General features: G+C 47.9%; 1 protein-coding gene across 1 annotated transcript in view; it reads right to left on the minus strand.

Annotated features, from left to right (window-relative positions):
* The window catches only part of LOC138540329 (lactoperoxidase-like), a 172,600-nt gene that overhangs the window by 33,066 nt on the left and 122,509 nt on the right, over positions 1-17,025 (minus strand). The window contains exon 10 of the mRNA XM_069641680.1: positions 12,054-12,265. Within this exon, the coding sequence (XP_069497781.1) occupies positions 12,058-12,265 (208 nt within the window). The 3' untranslated portion in view covers positions 12,054-12,057. The remainder of the gene's footprint in view (positions 1-12,053; positions 12,266-17,025) is intronic.

Here is a 17,025-nt window from a genome sequence, read left to right on the forward strand (position 1 = left end):
CCCTCAGATCTACTCTGGGTGTGCTCTTGATGTCCCAGAGGAAACGGTCAGAGGAGAGCAGCTAGAGAATAACATCTTGGCTGAGCTACGTGCTTGCTAGGAGGTGTACCAGTTGTCCAGCCAGACCATGCAGGAAGAACTCCGTGTTACACGTGTTACCTTGCAAGAGGAAGCATGCGTGTCAGGCAAGGTTCTATATGCTGACCTACGTGTAATCGACGCACAGAACCAGGCTCACCCATCCCGCAGACTTGCTGCCGACGAAGGACAAGCTGTGCATAGGCGTGGTCAGGGTACTGTGCCAAGTCAACCTTTTCAGCCAGAGGGTGATGAGGATGACGACTTATCTCCTACACAGCTCGGGCTGTGCAGGCGTTGAGCCCATGGAGGTTTTTTTTTGTCTCAACATCATCGCATGTGGGTGTTGAGGTGCACTCTGTACCTCCACCCTCCTGGTTTCCCCCCCACCCCTGGGTCGTATGTGGCCATTTTTGATTTTTATAGTTAGTTTAATTAGTTAATATGCTTTTTTATAGTCAGTTTAATTAGTTAATATAGTTTAAAATTGCTTGTCTATTGTGCATTCAGGTGACGGTGTGGTGCTTTGTGGCTTTTGAAAGCATCCACTGTCTGTTGCAGCTGGGCCCTTCAAGCTTGTCTCATGTATGTGTTTGCAGCTTGGGGTGCTGACTCACATATGCCACACCTGCTTCCCTTATCTATGGGCTTGCAAGGATGGTTCGGTGTAAAAACCATTTACAGAACGGCATTGGACTTTCATCATATCTGTAGCCTGTCTGCTGCTGTACTACTTGTGTTAACACTCTTAGTGGGGATTAAGTGGGTTTTCTCCATGGCATGTCTGCAATACATGGGTGAGTACATGATTGATATCTCCATTAATTAATGTTGATTGTTATGTATGTTCTTTTCTTGCCTGTATATGTGCTTGATGCACTTCATGCTGTAGACAGTAGCCTGCACCCTTTGGCTGTCACAGTCACACTGATAGTGGGAGGAGTTTGGATGTAGGTCTCAAGCATGGCCCAGTGACAACCAGCATGAAGACACACACACAGGGAACTTTCCAGCCTTCTTAATATCTTTTATGCCCTTTCTGCAGGAAAATGAACCTCCAGACTACCTTTCCCAGCAGACACGGGGCCAAGAACTACTGAAACCTGGCCACGTTGGGTGGTGCACACGTGCGCATGCGTGCGCAAGCAGAAGCAGAGGGCTTGTGCTCAGAAGTCCGACAGAAGCAGACGTGTTTCCAGGAGCTCCAAGCAAGGTGATCAGCACAAAGGGGCACACCCTAGCCAACCTTCCACCAGGCCCATTGCACATGCATGCTAAGTAGCACCAGTGCTCGGGAGCTTGGCCAGGCATTGGGGAAGAAGCTAACAGTACAGCTAAGACGCGTTGAGGAACAAATGCCAAGTAGGTTTCCAAGTTGTCAGGGGCACACGCAGGGGCCGTCGCCCATATCCTCGAGTCCCCCCTGCTCCATAGAAGCTGAGTTATTAGCGCAGTAGCGTTCCTAGCCAGAAACTAATACAGCAGACGGGGGCACCTAGCGAGGCACAGACTCGAGTGCAGTGCATATCATTTGCAAGTGCACATTTCCATGTGCACTACCTATTGAAATCCACGGCTGGCAGAACACAACTTGTATTGAAGTCGCACCTCGCCATACGTCTCAGGTTTGGACTGTATGGTAACACCAGGTTTCCCGACCCCCTCCTCACCTGAGCTGGTATGAGTTGTAGAGGATTCTTCCGATTGGTCTGAGGATAGTCCTTTCCTTCTTTGTCGCCAAGTTTCGCTGATCTCCTTCGGGTAAATCCTTCCCTTCTGCTTGTAGTTGCAGGTATGGGCTCCACCGGAAGCCACTTTGCCAGAAACGTGGGTAAATCTGGCAGCGGGGACCCCAGGGAGCCCACCCCAAACCAGGGAAAAAGCTTGTTGAAAAAACCCTGGCAAGTTGTAACGGCGTAATTCAGCTGAGGACTTCAGTTCCCAGGATGCACTGTGATGCGGATGCGAGTATTCGCAAGAGTTCGGCGAAATGGAGCAGCAACTGTACAGCAAAGATGGTCAGGCGGAGAATCCAACAGAGGGAGAGGTCAGACGAAGGTAAGTAGAGCACAAGGCTAAAATAACAGGGAAGCACGGAACAGGAAGAAAGTACTAGGCACAGGGAACTACGTACTGGAAAGTAGTCAGAAGGATGGAAGGGCAGGAAAGCCGGAAAAGGAGTAGGAAGGGATCCCGTCTGAAAACGGGAAGAAAAACAAACGCACAGGAGCGATAAGGAAAAACTTTCCCGTAGCACTGGAACGTTGCAACGCATGCGCGTTAGCTTCTTCCGGGTTTTTATAGGCTGGAAGACTAGAATGCGCCTGAAGTTTACGAGGGCGGTGTCCGTCTACCATTTCCACCTTCTCCATACCCGCCAGGGTCGGCTGCTCATGACAATACGCGTCTTGCAGCTCACCCAGGGACCATTCTATCATGTGTGATTCTTGACACATTGGTCTACCATTTACCGCCCGGCCACGTGCGCCTGCCTTACTGCATTGATAGTGTATGAACCATCACAGGGCAAGCTAACGAATACGAACAAAGCAGGAGATAAGAGTGTTTGTTTGTGGAGAAGTCACTTAGTTTGAGGCATTAATGGTGTTGTGTGTGTTTTGAAAACACACACAGATTAGTAACTCACGCTCTCTTTGCAGCATTGAACTGCTCCTGTTACTGGACCTGAGAGTGCGCAGGCAGGAAGCCAGCACTCACCCCAGAGACAAGTCTCTCTTTGGCTTGCATTTGACTGATTTTGTACAATGTCCATGAAGAACATGGTTTCTCTGATTGAGTACGTGTTATTGTCAATAGTTGTATTTTGTATTTTGCCTACTTTCCCTTGCCAATCCAACTCCCCTCTCCTGCCCCTCTTTCCGGTTATCCTGAATACCAATGCCTATCCAAACAACGGATCCCTGACCCTCTTTCCCCGCCAGGGTCTAGGAGGCCTGTGTAAGTTTTACCTTGCGGGCGCCCAGACCACAGAGAGGGTGGTTGGTTCATGCCACGCCTGCGCCTGGAGACCGGAGCTGTGACACTACCCATCAGTTGTTGCATCCTCATTGTATATTGTGTACTGAAAATGGTACCTATCCTGTTGAACCATTGTTAAACTGTGCTACCTTGGTTGTTCTATCATTCTGCTTGGACATTTGCTTGGACATTTTCTGCAACTTCAAGTCATCTACTGGAGACTCTTCCAGGGTTTTTTGGTGGCTACAGGCTTTTTCCCTGGTTTGGGGGTTTGGCTCCTTGGAGTTCTCTGCGATCTGGCATTTTTACCAGTCAAGGTGGCCTCTGAGGGGGCTGGACCCTATTTACACGCAAGGTGGAACATGGAGACCAAGGGGTAGGGGGATCCTGTAGCCAGATAGCCTAGAAGGAAGAAGGCTACATACCCCAGACACAGCTGTTCAGAAGGTCATGGTGATGTGTAAATGAGGGAGGGCCATTTGTTGTTGGACAGTAAGCTCGGGCTACAGTGTTTGGGCACTCTCTGACATTGTCACTTTGGGGTACTATGTACATGATGTGTTCTGCTGGTCAATGGCTGTTCCTGTGTTGTGTTTACTTTTCAGGTGTCAGGGGATTGTTGCGGTTTGACATGCTGGGATGTACACATGGGCAATGTTCGCATGTGATGTGTACAGGACACTGAGGGTCTCTTGATTTCACATGCATATATTGAGTGCATGTCCCTACTGACACACACAGTTACACAATACTCCACCACATGTACAACCACACCTTCATGCCCACAGGTGCACACAGATTGCCTTCTCTGGCACGCTGTGTCCCTGCAGCGCATGATCGATTACCATTTGGGGATCGTGTACATGCGTCAATAGGTTATTTTTGTTTGTTTGTCCTTTTTGTGTGATGCTGAAGGTGTATCCCTACCACAATGGCTGCTCACTGTGCTGCGTGCTTAGCAGTGTGTTGCAGGAGACGCACACAGAACACGGGTTAGGGTGTAGCGAATTTGGCTTGGCCAATTGTTAGGCGGAAACCTGTGCAGTCCCCTCTGGGACCACTGCAAAAGATTTAGGACTACAGATGTTTGGCAGTAAACCCACTTGGTAGCAGTCTGTACCACACAGATTCACTTGGTAGCTGTGGCCGAGCAGTCAGACTTCCCTCAAGAAGAGTTAGGCACTATGTGGAGTATACAAAATAGGGCAATTTACACAGTAGAACAAGCAAACACGGAACAAGGCTTCGGTGTAAAGATATATAGTTATTTATTTATAAAAACACATCTATGAAAAACACTCGGGCACTAATACGGCAAACAACTTCAATCACAATTACTATAAGTAAATCAATCCCCCTAACAATAGTTTGACAAGTCTAGGTTCAACGGCACCACTTATTTGCAGACAGAGGTGAATGCTTTAACCTAGATGACACTCTAGTATTCGTTAGGACGGGAGAGAAAAGGCAGGGTATGAAATCAACTCAGTACCAACACTTTTACGAACAAATGCAAGGCAACTAAGGCAGGGTCTACTGTAGATCACAAAGTTCAGAGGCCAGGCCCACTCGGAGAGAGGCAAGGCGATATGTCCCAAGAAGTATTACAGTGGAAATGCACTTCGAGTCTTTGTCGCAAATTGTTATAGAAAGATTGGACCAGTTCAGAACAGAAAGTTAAGAAAGCTTGGAGGCGACCCAATGGAGAGGCGAGGATTAAGACACCTCACGCTAACCGACACAAGGGAAGCCAGGCGGACACGGTACCTTGTTTGTGGAGAGAGAGCTCCAGTGGGGGCAGTTGTTCCTGGTGGTGGGTGCAGGTCGAGGCTTTGCCAAGAGAAGAGATGATCTCGTCGTCCAAGGAAAGTTGAAGATCGTTGCACCACCAGGGAAGAGACCAGCCGCGGAGTGCTCCGTCACAAGGCACCACCTTTTGGTCGCGGTACAGGGGTAGTGGCTATCCGGTTGCCGGGGTGCTCTGCACGGACAATTCGACCACTACGTCCTGGAACGAAGAAAAAGCAAAGGGGACTGGTTGTTCCCACCAGTCAGGGGAAGAGACTCTCCAGCAGGGAGATCTTCTCTGTCGTCGGGAAGTGGTGAGTCGGTTCAGCAGGGCTCCACCGGAGGTGTCATCGTTGCAGGTCGGCTCAGCTTTACCCTCGTCGGATTCTTAGGTCCTGTGGCGACTTCTGAAGATCCAGTCCCAAAAGCCCTGCTTTTATGCAGAAAACCCCCATTCATTCAGCCTAGCTGTCAATCAAAACACGCTAAGTGGTGAGCGGGGTGGCTCACCACTTGGGCCAATCACACCAGAGTGCGACTGGAGTTGGCAAGGCAACTCAGTCCAGGGTGCCTAAACCCCCTCCCACACCTCCTGTGGTACCCAGACAGAATAGCACCACTTTGGAGGGCCTCTGTACAGAAGCCCGCCAAAAGTGGAACAAAGGGCTCAACCTTTGGTTTAGTAGTCACAGAGACGAACACAGACTCCATTTTAAAAAACGAGTTCTGGCAGAAACTACCAACCGATAGATTTATTTAAGATAAATAAACCGGTGGTAGGTTAGAGATTAACGAGAAAAAGTATTAACCTCCAACAATGGGAAGAATCCCATAGGGTTATATTCGGGGTCGAATATAACAAGTAGTTTCCTCTGCCACCAGCCAAAACTCGACGAGGGGGGACGGGACAGTGCCCCCCTCGACTAACAGACCCAGGAGTAATCAAAGTACCCCTACTAGTACGTCCACAATAGGATGGTTTGTACTAGTTCTGTTTGTAAATTTAGGTCTAGTAAAGCCAATGGTGACTTTACATGCCCGGGGAGACAGTAGTCAGCCCCCGGGTATGGAGTCTATGGTGGGGATCCTCTAGGACGCCCCAGTGTTACGGCACGGAGGGTGCGGTGTAACACACATAGAAAAACATATGAGACCCTATGGAGTAAAAGACCCCATAGCCCATAGAACACATTGACATTCAAAGGAATTACACACATTCATGTCCAAGAGTGGGAGAAAAGAGTCTCACTCTTGGCAGGGTGGAAAAAAAACAAACTCCAGAAATCCAGCAAAGCTGCTGGGGGTCTCACTAGGTTAGGAATGTGCATGTGAACAGGCATTCAGTCCTTTGTTGATTCTACCACTGGTGGCAAGCATTTGTGTATGACTTGGTATGTGTGGGAGGTTGTTGGTCATTCATTTCATCTGATTCCATGTCAGGCGTGATTGTCTCGGGCCTCTTTCCATTTATCACATGTCACTTCCTATGTAATTGGTCATGTGTTGGGCTTTTGCTTTTGCATGCCATGTCATGGTGTGGCAGACAAGGGTGATGTGGGTTGGGAGGGTTTGGGTGACATACCAGTGATTGTCATGCCCTGTTTTACAGAGGGTGGTGTGATACACACCTTGCATGTGTTCCTTTTGATCACACAGGATTGGTTATTTTTAAGTAGCTAGGGATGCACACAATGTAGCACTTCCGTGGCAACATTGTCAGGGTAGTAAGGTTGTGACAGTTGGCTGTCTATTTGTCATCATCGATTGTCACCTGGTATGTGCCAGGCCTGTGTGCACTCCACAGGGGTGGGAGTTTAGGTGAAAAATGTGGCCACAAGCTGGGTCCAGGCTGCCTCGCCACGTGCCCTTTCCCCTCCCATGGGCAGCGCCTGTGCATGTGCTTGGGGATGTGGGGGCACCACCATGTCCACTGGTACGTCCCGCCGTGTTGCAACATTGTGCAGGAGACATGCTGCCACAATGATCCTGCAACACTACTGGGGGTGCATATAGTAGCTGGCCTCCAGAGCGGTCAAGTGAGCAGAAGCGTGACTTGAGCATTCTGAATGTGCGCTCCACTATGCCCCTGGTTGCAATATGGGCAGCGTTGTATCTTACCTGGGGTGGTGTGGTGGGGTTCCAGATTGGCGTCATAATGTGGTTGCTCAGAGGGTAGGCACTGTCCCCTGGGGAGGTGATAATGGTTGTGATTAGTTGGGTTTGTGTATTTGTCTGTATGTGACATGCATGCATGTGCACAGGCATTTGTACTCACCTAGGAGCCATGTGTCGCCATGCTTCCCAGCTTCCAGGGCCCGGCGCAGGGCGGACATTCTGTATATGACCCTGTCATGGGTAGACCCTGGGTAGTTTGCATAGACAGAGGTGATGATTCCCATGGCATCACATACAACCTGCATGTTGATGGAATGCCAGTGCTTGCAGTTCCGAAAGATGTGCTCAGTGGCCCTAGGTGGACGTAGGGCCACATGGGTGCAATCTATGGCACCGAGCACTTTGAGGAAGTGTGCCCCCCTGTAAAAGTCCTGGACCATGGCCTGCCTTTCTGCAGATGTTCTGGGCATGCAGACTGAGGGGCGCGCAGTCATGATTGCCAACACCTGGTGTAGGCAGCGTGACTGCGTGGCCTGTGAGAGCTCTCCCACTATGGCAGTTGTCAGCTGAAATGACCCAGTGGCCAAAAAATGCAGGACATTGAGCACCTTCTCCAAGGGTCTCAATGCTTGGGAGCACAGGGTGGGTGATGTAAGGTCATCTTCCCACTCCCTCACCAGGTCTAGGATGATGCGAGGTGGAAACCTATACCTGCCATAGACCTGGTCATTCAGGCATCCTACAAAGTCTGGTCCGGGACAAAAAAATGCGGGGCCTGGCTATTCTCCTCCTCCTGCGGTGTCCCACGATCAGTGCTGCGACAACTGGGGCATTCATCGTAGCTGTATATACGTGTTTGTTGTTCGCACACACTTTTATACTGTGCGCGGGGACGCTTCTGCCTGCCTTCGTGTGGCGGACGTGTTGACGCCTGTGTGTGTCTTTTAGCGTGAGCGGGTTACCCATATTCGATTCCATGAATACGTGTTGTTCGCTTGTGTGTGGGCGTTCCATGTATTTCCCTGCAGTACTTCCCCAGTTACACCTTCTTTTTCATGCGTTGTTCCCCATTCTGTGTGTTCCGCCCCGTGTTCCACCCCCTTTTTGGTGTGTGCACCGACGTTGTGCGCTTTCGCTGTGTGCGTCGCGCACGGAGTTCGGGTTGCTGCTGTGATGTGTACGCCCATGCGTGCCACGATCGGATTTGGGGCACATCCCGAAGTAAACACGCACAGGCCCTTCCATGAATTGCACATGTGCGTGTGCGCTTGCTTTTTCACGCTTGCGCCAGCTTGCGCCAAGATTTTTGGTGCACATTTGTTCCATAAATCGTCCCCTTAATGTGGTTGTAGCTTTACCTTGTCTGAATGAGCCAGCTGTGCATGTGTGATTATTTCAAAATGGAACCCATGAAAAGAACTTCTTTAATTGTGAGTTCATCTGTTGGCGGTTTGGTGAGCTGCAGTCTAACATCATTTCTAACTTTATTCATTGGCTGCCAGTTATCTACATAACCATTTTAACAGTTTCCATTGGCTTTATGTTAACCAATGTGAGGAAATCTGTTGACTATTTGGTGAACTGCAAACTACAGTATCCAAATAGGGGCCCATTAATCGGAAAGAGCGCATTAATCCCACAAGTGCTGAGCGCCGAGAACGACACTGCACAAGCCTGTGTGCAGAATAAAAAATGCGTGCCCCGCATATACATGGAATTTGCTGCTAAAAGTAACCGTATATGCAAGTTGTGTCCGAAGCTCCCCTGACAAGCCCCCATGCAAAGCAAAAACAGCCAGAACAACTACCTTTGTGTGCTCCCCCGGTTGAGAATACATGCACCATTCAAACAGTGCGTGTGGTCCCCTGCAAGTAAGACTGCATCTCGAGGACCCTGCGCAGGTTCCCCCATAACTGTTACCGGCACCTCGACAACATGCGTATGATGTATCGTAACTCAGGTAAAACTCAGAAAATCTGCATGCAAACCCTTGTGAACCACTCCTGCTCCACACTACACTTCAAACGTGTGCACCTAAGTCCGATCGGATCCCCGGCTGCATACACACCCCCCTAAATGCGACATGAAAACCCACCTCTGTGCTGCGATTTCTAAGCACAAGTGTATTTACGCCTGCCTTCGGGTGGCGGAGAGATGGAGGGATCTGCCTGGGCATTTCACAGGTGAGAAGTTGCAGTGTCACATCGATGAATACGCTTTCTCGTGCGCATTTGTGGGAGTGCTATGGACTGCCTGCTGCCCGTCGCTCGTAACGCCCACTTTTTTCCTTGTTTTGCTCATTTTCTGACTCCCGTCCCCTACTCCACCCTCTATGCAGGCCTTGTCCATGCTCTGCGAGGTGACTCGCACAAGGCTCTCGACCACTCGCAGAGACGTCCCGAGCCTGTGCGAAGTCCACACAATTTACGAAAAAGTGCTGCACAGCCGATTCCATGAATCGACTGACAGGGTTTTACATGCAGAATTGCATACAAATCCCCGATTTTCCACGCAAATAATTCCATGAATCGGGCCTGTGTACGCAACTGCACCTTTTCTAAAGGAGTGAGCCATGTTAGGTCCAACTGTTGAACATGTGTGGCTATTGCCAAATAATGTCCATGACACATACTGCTTTAGTTGAATGTTTTGGGTTGGGAGCCTAACCATTTCGTTAGTAAGACAGATTGTTTGTGATATATATATAAACATCACCAATTTGCACAGCATGGAACAAAACATGCTCTTAAAACAAAATTCAGGATATCTCCACACCATATTGAGTGTTCACCTTGTGGCATAAAAGTGAAAAACGATCAATGCAGAAGCAGCAGAAAAACAATAAAAAACACTTTAATGCATGTTTCAGCATATTTAACCCCAGCTTGAACAACTGCATTGCCCTTAGAAAATGACCAATGCTACGGGCAGGATGCGCTGTTTAACAATGAAGAAGCAGCTGACTTTCACTTGGGCCCCTCTAATAATATATCTTCACTATCTCTCCCTTGCTGTAGGCAAAGCCTGCAACAGTCAGACATAAAAGCAACTGCGTCTATTTTAAAGAAACATGTGCTGATGCAAATTAATTAGCAAAGGAATACTCTAAAGTGTACCTCCCCTTCCTAGCCAAATACTTAGAGAGGCTTGCAGTATTTCAACATCAGAACCACAGCAAAGGAGCTAGCCTCATTCGTGATAGACAATCAGGAATCCAATGGGCAGAAAGAAAACAATTTCTTGGATTGATTTCAGGGAAATACTTCTAATGTCAAGTGTCACTAGTCAACTGGTAGTCTTGGCTACCGGCCCTGTTGGTAGCCAATGGCACAGTTAATACCAATTAAGTTTAGGATACCTAAGCTTGGCAGGGGAAAATGCATGCGTTTACATTGAAGCAATGAATGAACATATAAGAACTGAGACCAAGGACCTGATTCAGAGGTCTGTGTAAAATTAGAAATGTGTTGTTCCAATGTGTTGTTCCAAGCCCGAACAACACATTTCTTAAATGCACCATATTCTGACAAAGGAAGAATGTGGTGCAGGGACATGAATGAGCCTGATTTAATGCTTGACAACAGCCCTAGCAACCATGAGGAATGCAGGGCAGCCACATGGAGGGGATTCTCCTCCCGCAACACTCGTTTAGCAGGACAATAAAAGGAGTTAAAATACAACACTCTGAGGTGCCATTAAAGTCCACTGGACACTTTTTCCCTTTATAAACATAGCATTTCTTAGAATGCAGCACCACTTTTCAAGTTTAATGAAAATGTAAGAAAACCTTCTTAAATAAGAAAGGTAGCAGTCTTTTAAGGAATGCTCGCAATGCCACTGCAGCACTTGTTTTCCACACAATGAGAGATATAAGCAGCTTTTACTGCTGGAAAGCACGCCATCTCCCCTCCAATACGTCCACCCTCTTCAAAATGGAAGGGAGAATATCACATTTCCCCACTCTATTTATCATGAGCTGAGAATCAGCCCCCAAGACGCAAAACAAGGAGGGTCCGAATGACAAAAACATGAATTGATCAAGTGATGAGTGGTCTTTTTTTAAATGGCGGATCCTCGGAAATGTGCAGTTCACCGTATTCCCAAAAGTGACATATGCATTTCATGGAGGGTGTTCACCAGCCAAAAAGATGCGCTGGTCATTCTGCGTGAATGACAGAACCAGGTGCTGACATGCTTAAACGTTAAATAAAAAACATCAACAAAGTTTCATACAATTACTTTCTCGCGTTGAAAACATTGCCAAGGACAGAAATGTCCCCTCTGGCTATTTGGCAAGTCTCCAGTGCTTGTTCTAAACAAGTGCCGCAGAATACTTGCCTTTCCCGTTCATTGATGTCAGTGCACATCCTGTTGGCGAGCATGGAATGGAAATGTGCATGGTACCACCAGGAAAGGTGGACTCAAGGATGACTTTATATTTCTGTGAACCCCACTTTCACCTGGAGTGTGGGACACACTCAGATTGTTAAACTACATTTTGGCAGGCGCGTGCATGGAATGTCTTGGACTGCATATAGCCGATGTTAAAAGCATTGTTTTTTCCATGACAGCATTGCCCATTTAATTTGCCTTGACACTTTAAGACCCGTGACATTTGTAGTTGTTTTGAAGCATTACATTTTAGCAAAACATTGATAATAAGAATACTCTTGCTTTTTGTATCCCAACAGATATAAGAGCTGTTTAGTCAATGTTAAGGGTCCATCACGTAAGGAAACAAGTATATTTTGGCAAATTCATTGAAAAGCTGTCCGTCTCCAGTCACAGGCTCACCATCCTAATGATAATGGTGTGTTATTTATATAGCGTCTTAATCCAAAGCGCTTTACCGAACACATATTTACATACAATATCACCCAACCAAAATTGATACTCATTGATTGACCTTGGAAGGATGAAGGGCAGAGTTGGCCTTGCTGGGATTCGAACCTGAAATCTGCAGATCATGCTCAGATTGCAGCAGCAAGCGCTCAACCCGCTGAGCTATCTTACCAGCCTGTGATGTGGAAGAGGAATAATAATAACCTGGTAGTGAGTACAAGGAATCAGAAGTCACCAAAGGCAATACTGACCTTCTCATTGGCCTCTGCCTTCCCACGGCGTCAGGTCTAGTTTCGGTATGCTGCGACAGCTGACAAAGTTGTCTGGGCACCCATCAGGCATGAAAACATTCTCTGGCACCCGTGTGATGCCAGTATTGGCGCAGATAATCTGAGGGAGAGAGATGCTCCTCAAAGCAACGTGCTGCCGGGCGGTGAACACTCCAGGATTCTGCCACCAAAACCTAAAACACAATCGTTTTGATAAATACAAGCATTACAACTTCCCTTCTAAAGGTAAACATTGCAGCACTAAAATGTCTAGTGACTTTTCAGAACGATAAGGATTCCACCATATTGTACGTCCCCCATTATCAAAGTCTCTTTCATTGGAATCTTTAGGCTTGTCAGAATATGTGACACCTATATATGCCAGATCTGGGAGAATTCGCTCACTTCTATCTCACTTTAAAAGTCCTTTCTTGAAATTGTGGCTGATCTACATGTTCTGGCAATATGCTGTGGAAGGTTCATTGAGTGATGTTGCCTTTCGTTTTCCAGTGATATATATACACATACAAATACAGACTATCCACATTTCCCGGTATGGTTTAAAGGTATAGAACCCCCAGTTTCCTCCTTTCATCTCCCTACTTTCCTCCTCTCTTCTGGAGTTTTTCTAATTTGAACCCTTGCCCCACTTCCCAATGTAGCTTAAGAAGTAGCCATTGTTTTATTGTTTATCCAAGACGTGGTTCAAACATCTTCTATACTTATTTGTTCGAAGCTGGGGTCATGTGATTCTTGGTGGAGAGCAGGGCAGTTAAATCCACGGGGTTGTGAATGTTGTGTCTTTGGGGGGAAGCTTAACTACTGAAATTCTTGAGATGCAAAGAACGAGGAGCCAGTCCTTCTATGTGACATTCTCACCCCCATCCACCCTACAATAAATCATGAGTAAGTCTGATCCTATCATAGAAAGTAGTTCATTAGGGCATGCAAAGGGATTTATTTGGGGCCTTGATCGGGAGAATTAAGCTACTACGGAGTCGCTTATCTTTTTTGCACTGCATCAGGGAACCCTTCGTGGTAGTACTGAACAGGGCCTTACTTTCCACACGAAGGTCTACTATCCTCCGCAGCCAAGGAGGAGGATTTTAGCTACGCCTCACAACAGTTGTCACCTCGAATGTCATACTTTGCGGGGATGAATCTGTCTGATGATAGACTTCATTGAGGATTCACCAGACTGCATCATAGAGCTGAAAGAAGTAGGCAGTGCAGTTTCCGTTGTCGCACTGGTTTTTTATATACGCCTGCGTGAAATATCTTTGGTGGTTGATAGTTATGATGTTCTTCGAATTGCTTCATATGGGAGTCCCTTCTAGGTCAGGTTTGGAGTGTGGTGGTTCAGCACCCAAAGTGGAAGGCTGTGGGGTAGATTCTGTTCTGACAAGGCGTGGACCTAATGGGTATTGACGTTCTCTGATGCTGTGTTTACAAAGTGTTTAATTACTTAGAACAGTAAGTGAGTTTTCAAGAGGATTATACCTATATTGGCCTAACATGACAGGTAGAGGATGGGAGGATATAGTAGAGGGTCTCGACTTATGTGGAGGTTGGAAAGGGGTTTCAGGGTTTGCTATGGCTGAGAAGACAACATTTGAGAGCCTCAAACCCCTAGTTCCTGCTCATCCTGAAAGAATGTTGTGGATTCTACCTAATCCACAAGATCCATCTGCATACACATTGGCTAATTGAAAGGCCCAAACAGAGACTCCCTATGTCCTGGAAAGTTTCCCTGTACTGTTTTAGACAACAGTGTGCATGTGATGGTTAAGTTATCTGAGCCCTCTTCCGAGGCTCCTGAGGTCTTTTTGTTCCTGCATTTGATGCAGGCTGTATTTCAACAGAGGGATAATACAATTCCAGAATCTTAGCCTAAGGGAGGCGAGGGTGCTTGAACAGAAGTGAGTCCACTACCTCTTTAACATCTTGTTGGTACCCTGCCCTAGTATGATAATCATGGTGGTCATGTCATTGTTTTTGTGTATCCCCTCTACTGATGGTGCTGTTAGCCTTTGCACTTTACTGAGGTCTTCCTAAGAAGCTAGCCTGTGCATGGTGTGCTAAGAGCAGGGATGTGGTGTGGCATGTAGGTGGCCTCAGAATGAATCAATTACTGTCTGGGGAGTCAAGTCATAGGCAGAGTTGCTCCCTTAAGGAATATCTCCTCTGTTATGCCTACAGAGCATATCTGTAATGATGTTGCTATTATGCACAGGAGTGACCTCTAGTCAAGCTTGAAGCATTACAGTAGTGAGACACTGCATCTGCCCATAGTTGTGTAACCCTAAGACCACCACACTCTGGATATTGTGGAGCTCTGATCAGGCTCTCTATGTGCCCAGGAATACCAAATCACCTAGGCCCGTAGACACACTTCTGGAACTCTCTATTACCTTTGAACCTCTAGAAGATCTGCACAACAGCGTATACATGATTTGAAGGCCAGACTTGAAATAGAGGCATAGAGCTACAATGTGTGAAATTATTTATTGTGGACTAAGGCACAGGAAATCAGTGCTGGTGGAAGGTGCAAAAGGGATCGGAAACCTCTAATCCTTAATCTTCTGTGGTAGGATTGTCAGACTAGAAAAGTGCTGAAGAAAACTCCTGGAGAGTTGAGTAGAAAAACCTTTGAGAAATGAAAACTAAATGTGTGCTTTTAATGTCATGTTGCTGCTTTAGACCAGAGTGCCTGCATCTTTTACCCGAGGCACACTTTCCATTACTGTATCCCCATCCCCGACCATCAAAGATGGCCAACCTGCAAGCAAGCGCTGAAGTGCCTGGTACCTTTACATGAGGGCCCTTGCGATTGGCTGTTCCCCCTTTCAACTCAGTCATTCGTGGCAGGCGAATGCCGGCCACCATCAAAGGCCCACTCCAGGCTCTGCGGCCTGTGTGCTGTCCCTCACTTCCCCCCGCAACACGTAGACATTGGGGCTACAGAGCTGAACGGAGTTCCAGTGTAGGGATCCCACATGTTTTTCAGGAGCAGCTTCTTCATCCTCCGGTAAGCCCACTTGGGCCCTTGCATTGCTGTAGAGCATTGCTTTGCTATGATCTACTCGAGCTGTGCGCTTTTAATGTTAATTTGCTACTTTATACCGGAGTACCTGCATCTTCTACATGAGGCACACTTTACATTACTGGATCCACTGACCATCAAAATGGCCGACCTGCGAGCGAGCACTGGAGTGCCTCGTACGCTTACATGAGGGCCCTTGCGATTGGCTACTCCCCCTTTCAACTCAGCCTATCGAGGTAGTCGGCAGGTAAACACCAGCCCCCACCAAAGGCCCACTCCAAGTCCCACGGCCGGTGTGCTGTCCCTCCCTTCCCCCCACGACACAAAGACATTTGGGCTGCAGAGCTGAATGGAGCTCCAACGTGGTGATCCCGCATGTATTTCAGGAGCAGCTACTTCATGCTCCGGTAAGCCCACTTGGGCATTGCTATGCTGTCAAGTGTTGTCATCACTCTGATCTACTCTTGAGCTGTGTGCTTTTAATGTTATTTTGCTGCTTTCCACCAGAGTGCCTGCATCTTTTACCTGAGGCACACTTTATATTACTGGATCCCTGACCATCAAAGATGGCCGACCTGCAAGTGAGCACTGGAGTGCCTCGTACACTTACACGAGGGCCTGTGCGATTGGCTCTTCCCCTTTTCAACTCAGCCAATCGGGTAGCCAGCAGGCAAATGCTGGCCCCCAAGAAAGGCCCACTCCCAAGGCCCCTCTCTGCTTCCTGTCCACTACCAGGACACTGCACCTCTCACTAGTGCACTGGGCTGGCAATCCTACACTCTTCGAAGAAGCTGGAACTATTGTGACACTTTCACTCACTGCACCAATGGTTAGTCACCTCTACCCATAAATGTTACTACCCCTCTGTCTGCCCCACCTTCACTCTGCCTCACTTGGACTTTCACTCTTATTGCCTCCAGCTGCGCCCAGTGGCTGACTGTGGTTCACCTTGTTTGCTAAATTGTACATCTAGCTGCTCCCAGTGGCTAACTGTGGTTCACAATGTTTGATACATTTTACATCTAGCTGTGCCCAGTAGCTGTCTGTGTTTCACCTGTGTGCTAAGTTGTTACATCTAGCTGTGCCCAGTGGCTGACTGTGTTTCACCTTGTTTGCTAAATTTGATTTTGGCATGGCCAGTGACTGCATTGTGATACTCTGTCCTGCTGTTCCTGTCTTGTTCCTCCTCTTTTGGTTGCACTCCATCTGCACTCTCCCCTAATGTTCCCACCCCCTCCACTCTCTCTCAATTCCTACCCACCCACCCCCCCCTCTCTCCCCTTCCCCCCTTTGCCACATTACCTATGGCTCTTTCTATCTTCTCTAACTGTTTCTCCATTGACTATCCTACCCTTCTCACTAAGTATGGTAGGAAGAAGTTCAAAAAGGATATCTTGGTCTCTAACCCTGGTCTACCTATCACTGATACCTACTCCAGCACGTTCTCCTGTCAGACCCTCACTGATACCCTCTTTGTTGTTCCTTTGCCTGACCTATGGTCTCCTCATATGGTGTCTGTGCTCTGTCCTTTCTCTTCTTCTCCCATTAATGGTTGCAGCCGGTGGGAGGCCCTCCTGGCCCCCTTCCACTCCTCTAAGGTCATCATTAATGTCTACCTGAATGGCGCCGTCATGATCCAAGGACCTCAGGCCAATCTTTGATGGACACTTCCCGCACCTCATCAACTTCCTTCCTTTGCCTGCTGTGTCTTCTCTCTCTTCTCTGGCTTCCTTGCCCCTACCTCTGCCTCTTCCTTGGCTACCTTGCCCTCTCCTCCTTCCTCTTCGGCCCCCTTCGGGCTCCTTCTACACCTCAGCAGGGCGTACCTCTGATTTGTACCCCTCCCTGGAAGTCTTTCAAGGATGGCAACCTTCTACATATTGCCACTCTCAACTCTCGCTCATCTGTCAA

The sequence above is a fragment of the Ambystoma mexicanum genome, chromosome 1p (assembly GCF_040938575.1).
Source record: "Ambystoma mexicanum isolate Mex_15411 chromosome 1p, UKY_AmexF1_1, whole genome shotgun sequence".
Classification (NCBI taxonomy): Eukaryota; Metazoa; Chordata; class Amphibia; order Caudata; family Ambystomatidae; genus Ambystoma; species Ambystoma mexicanum.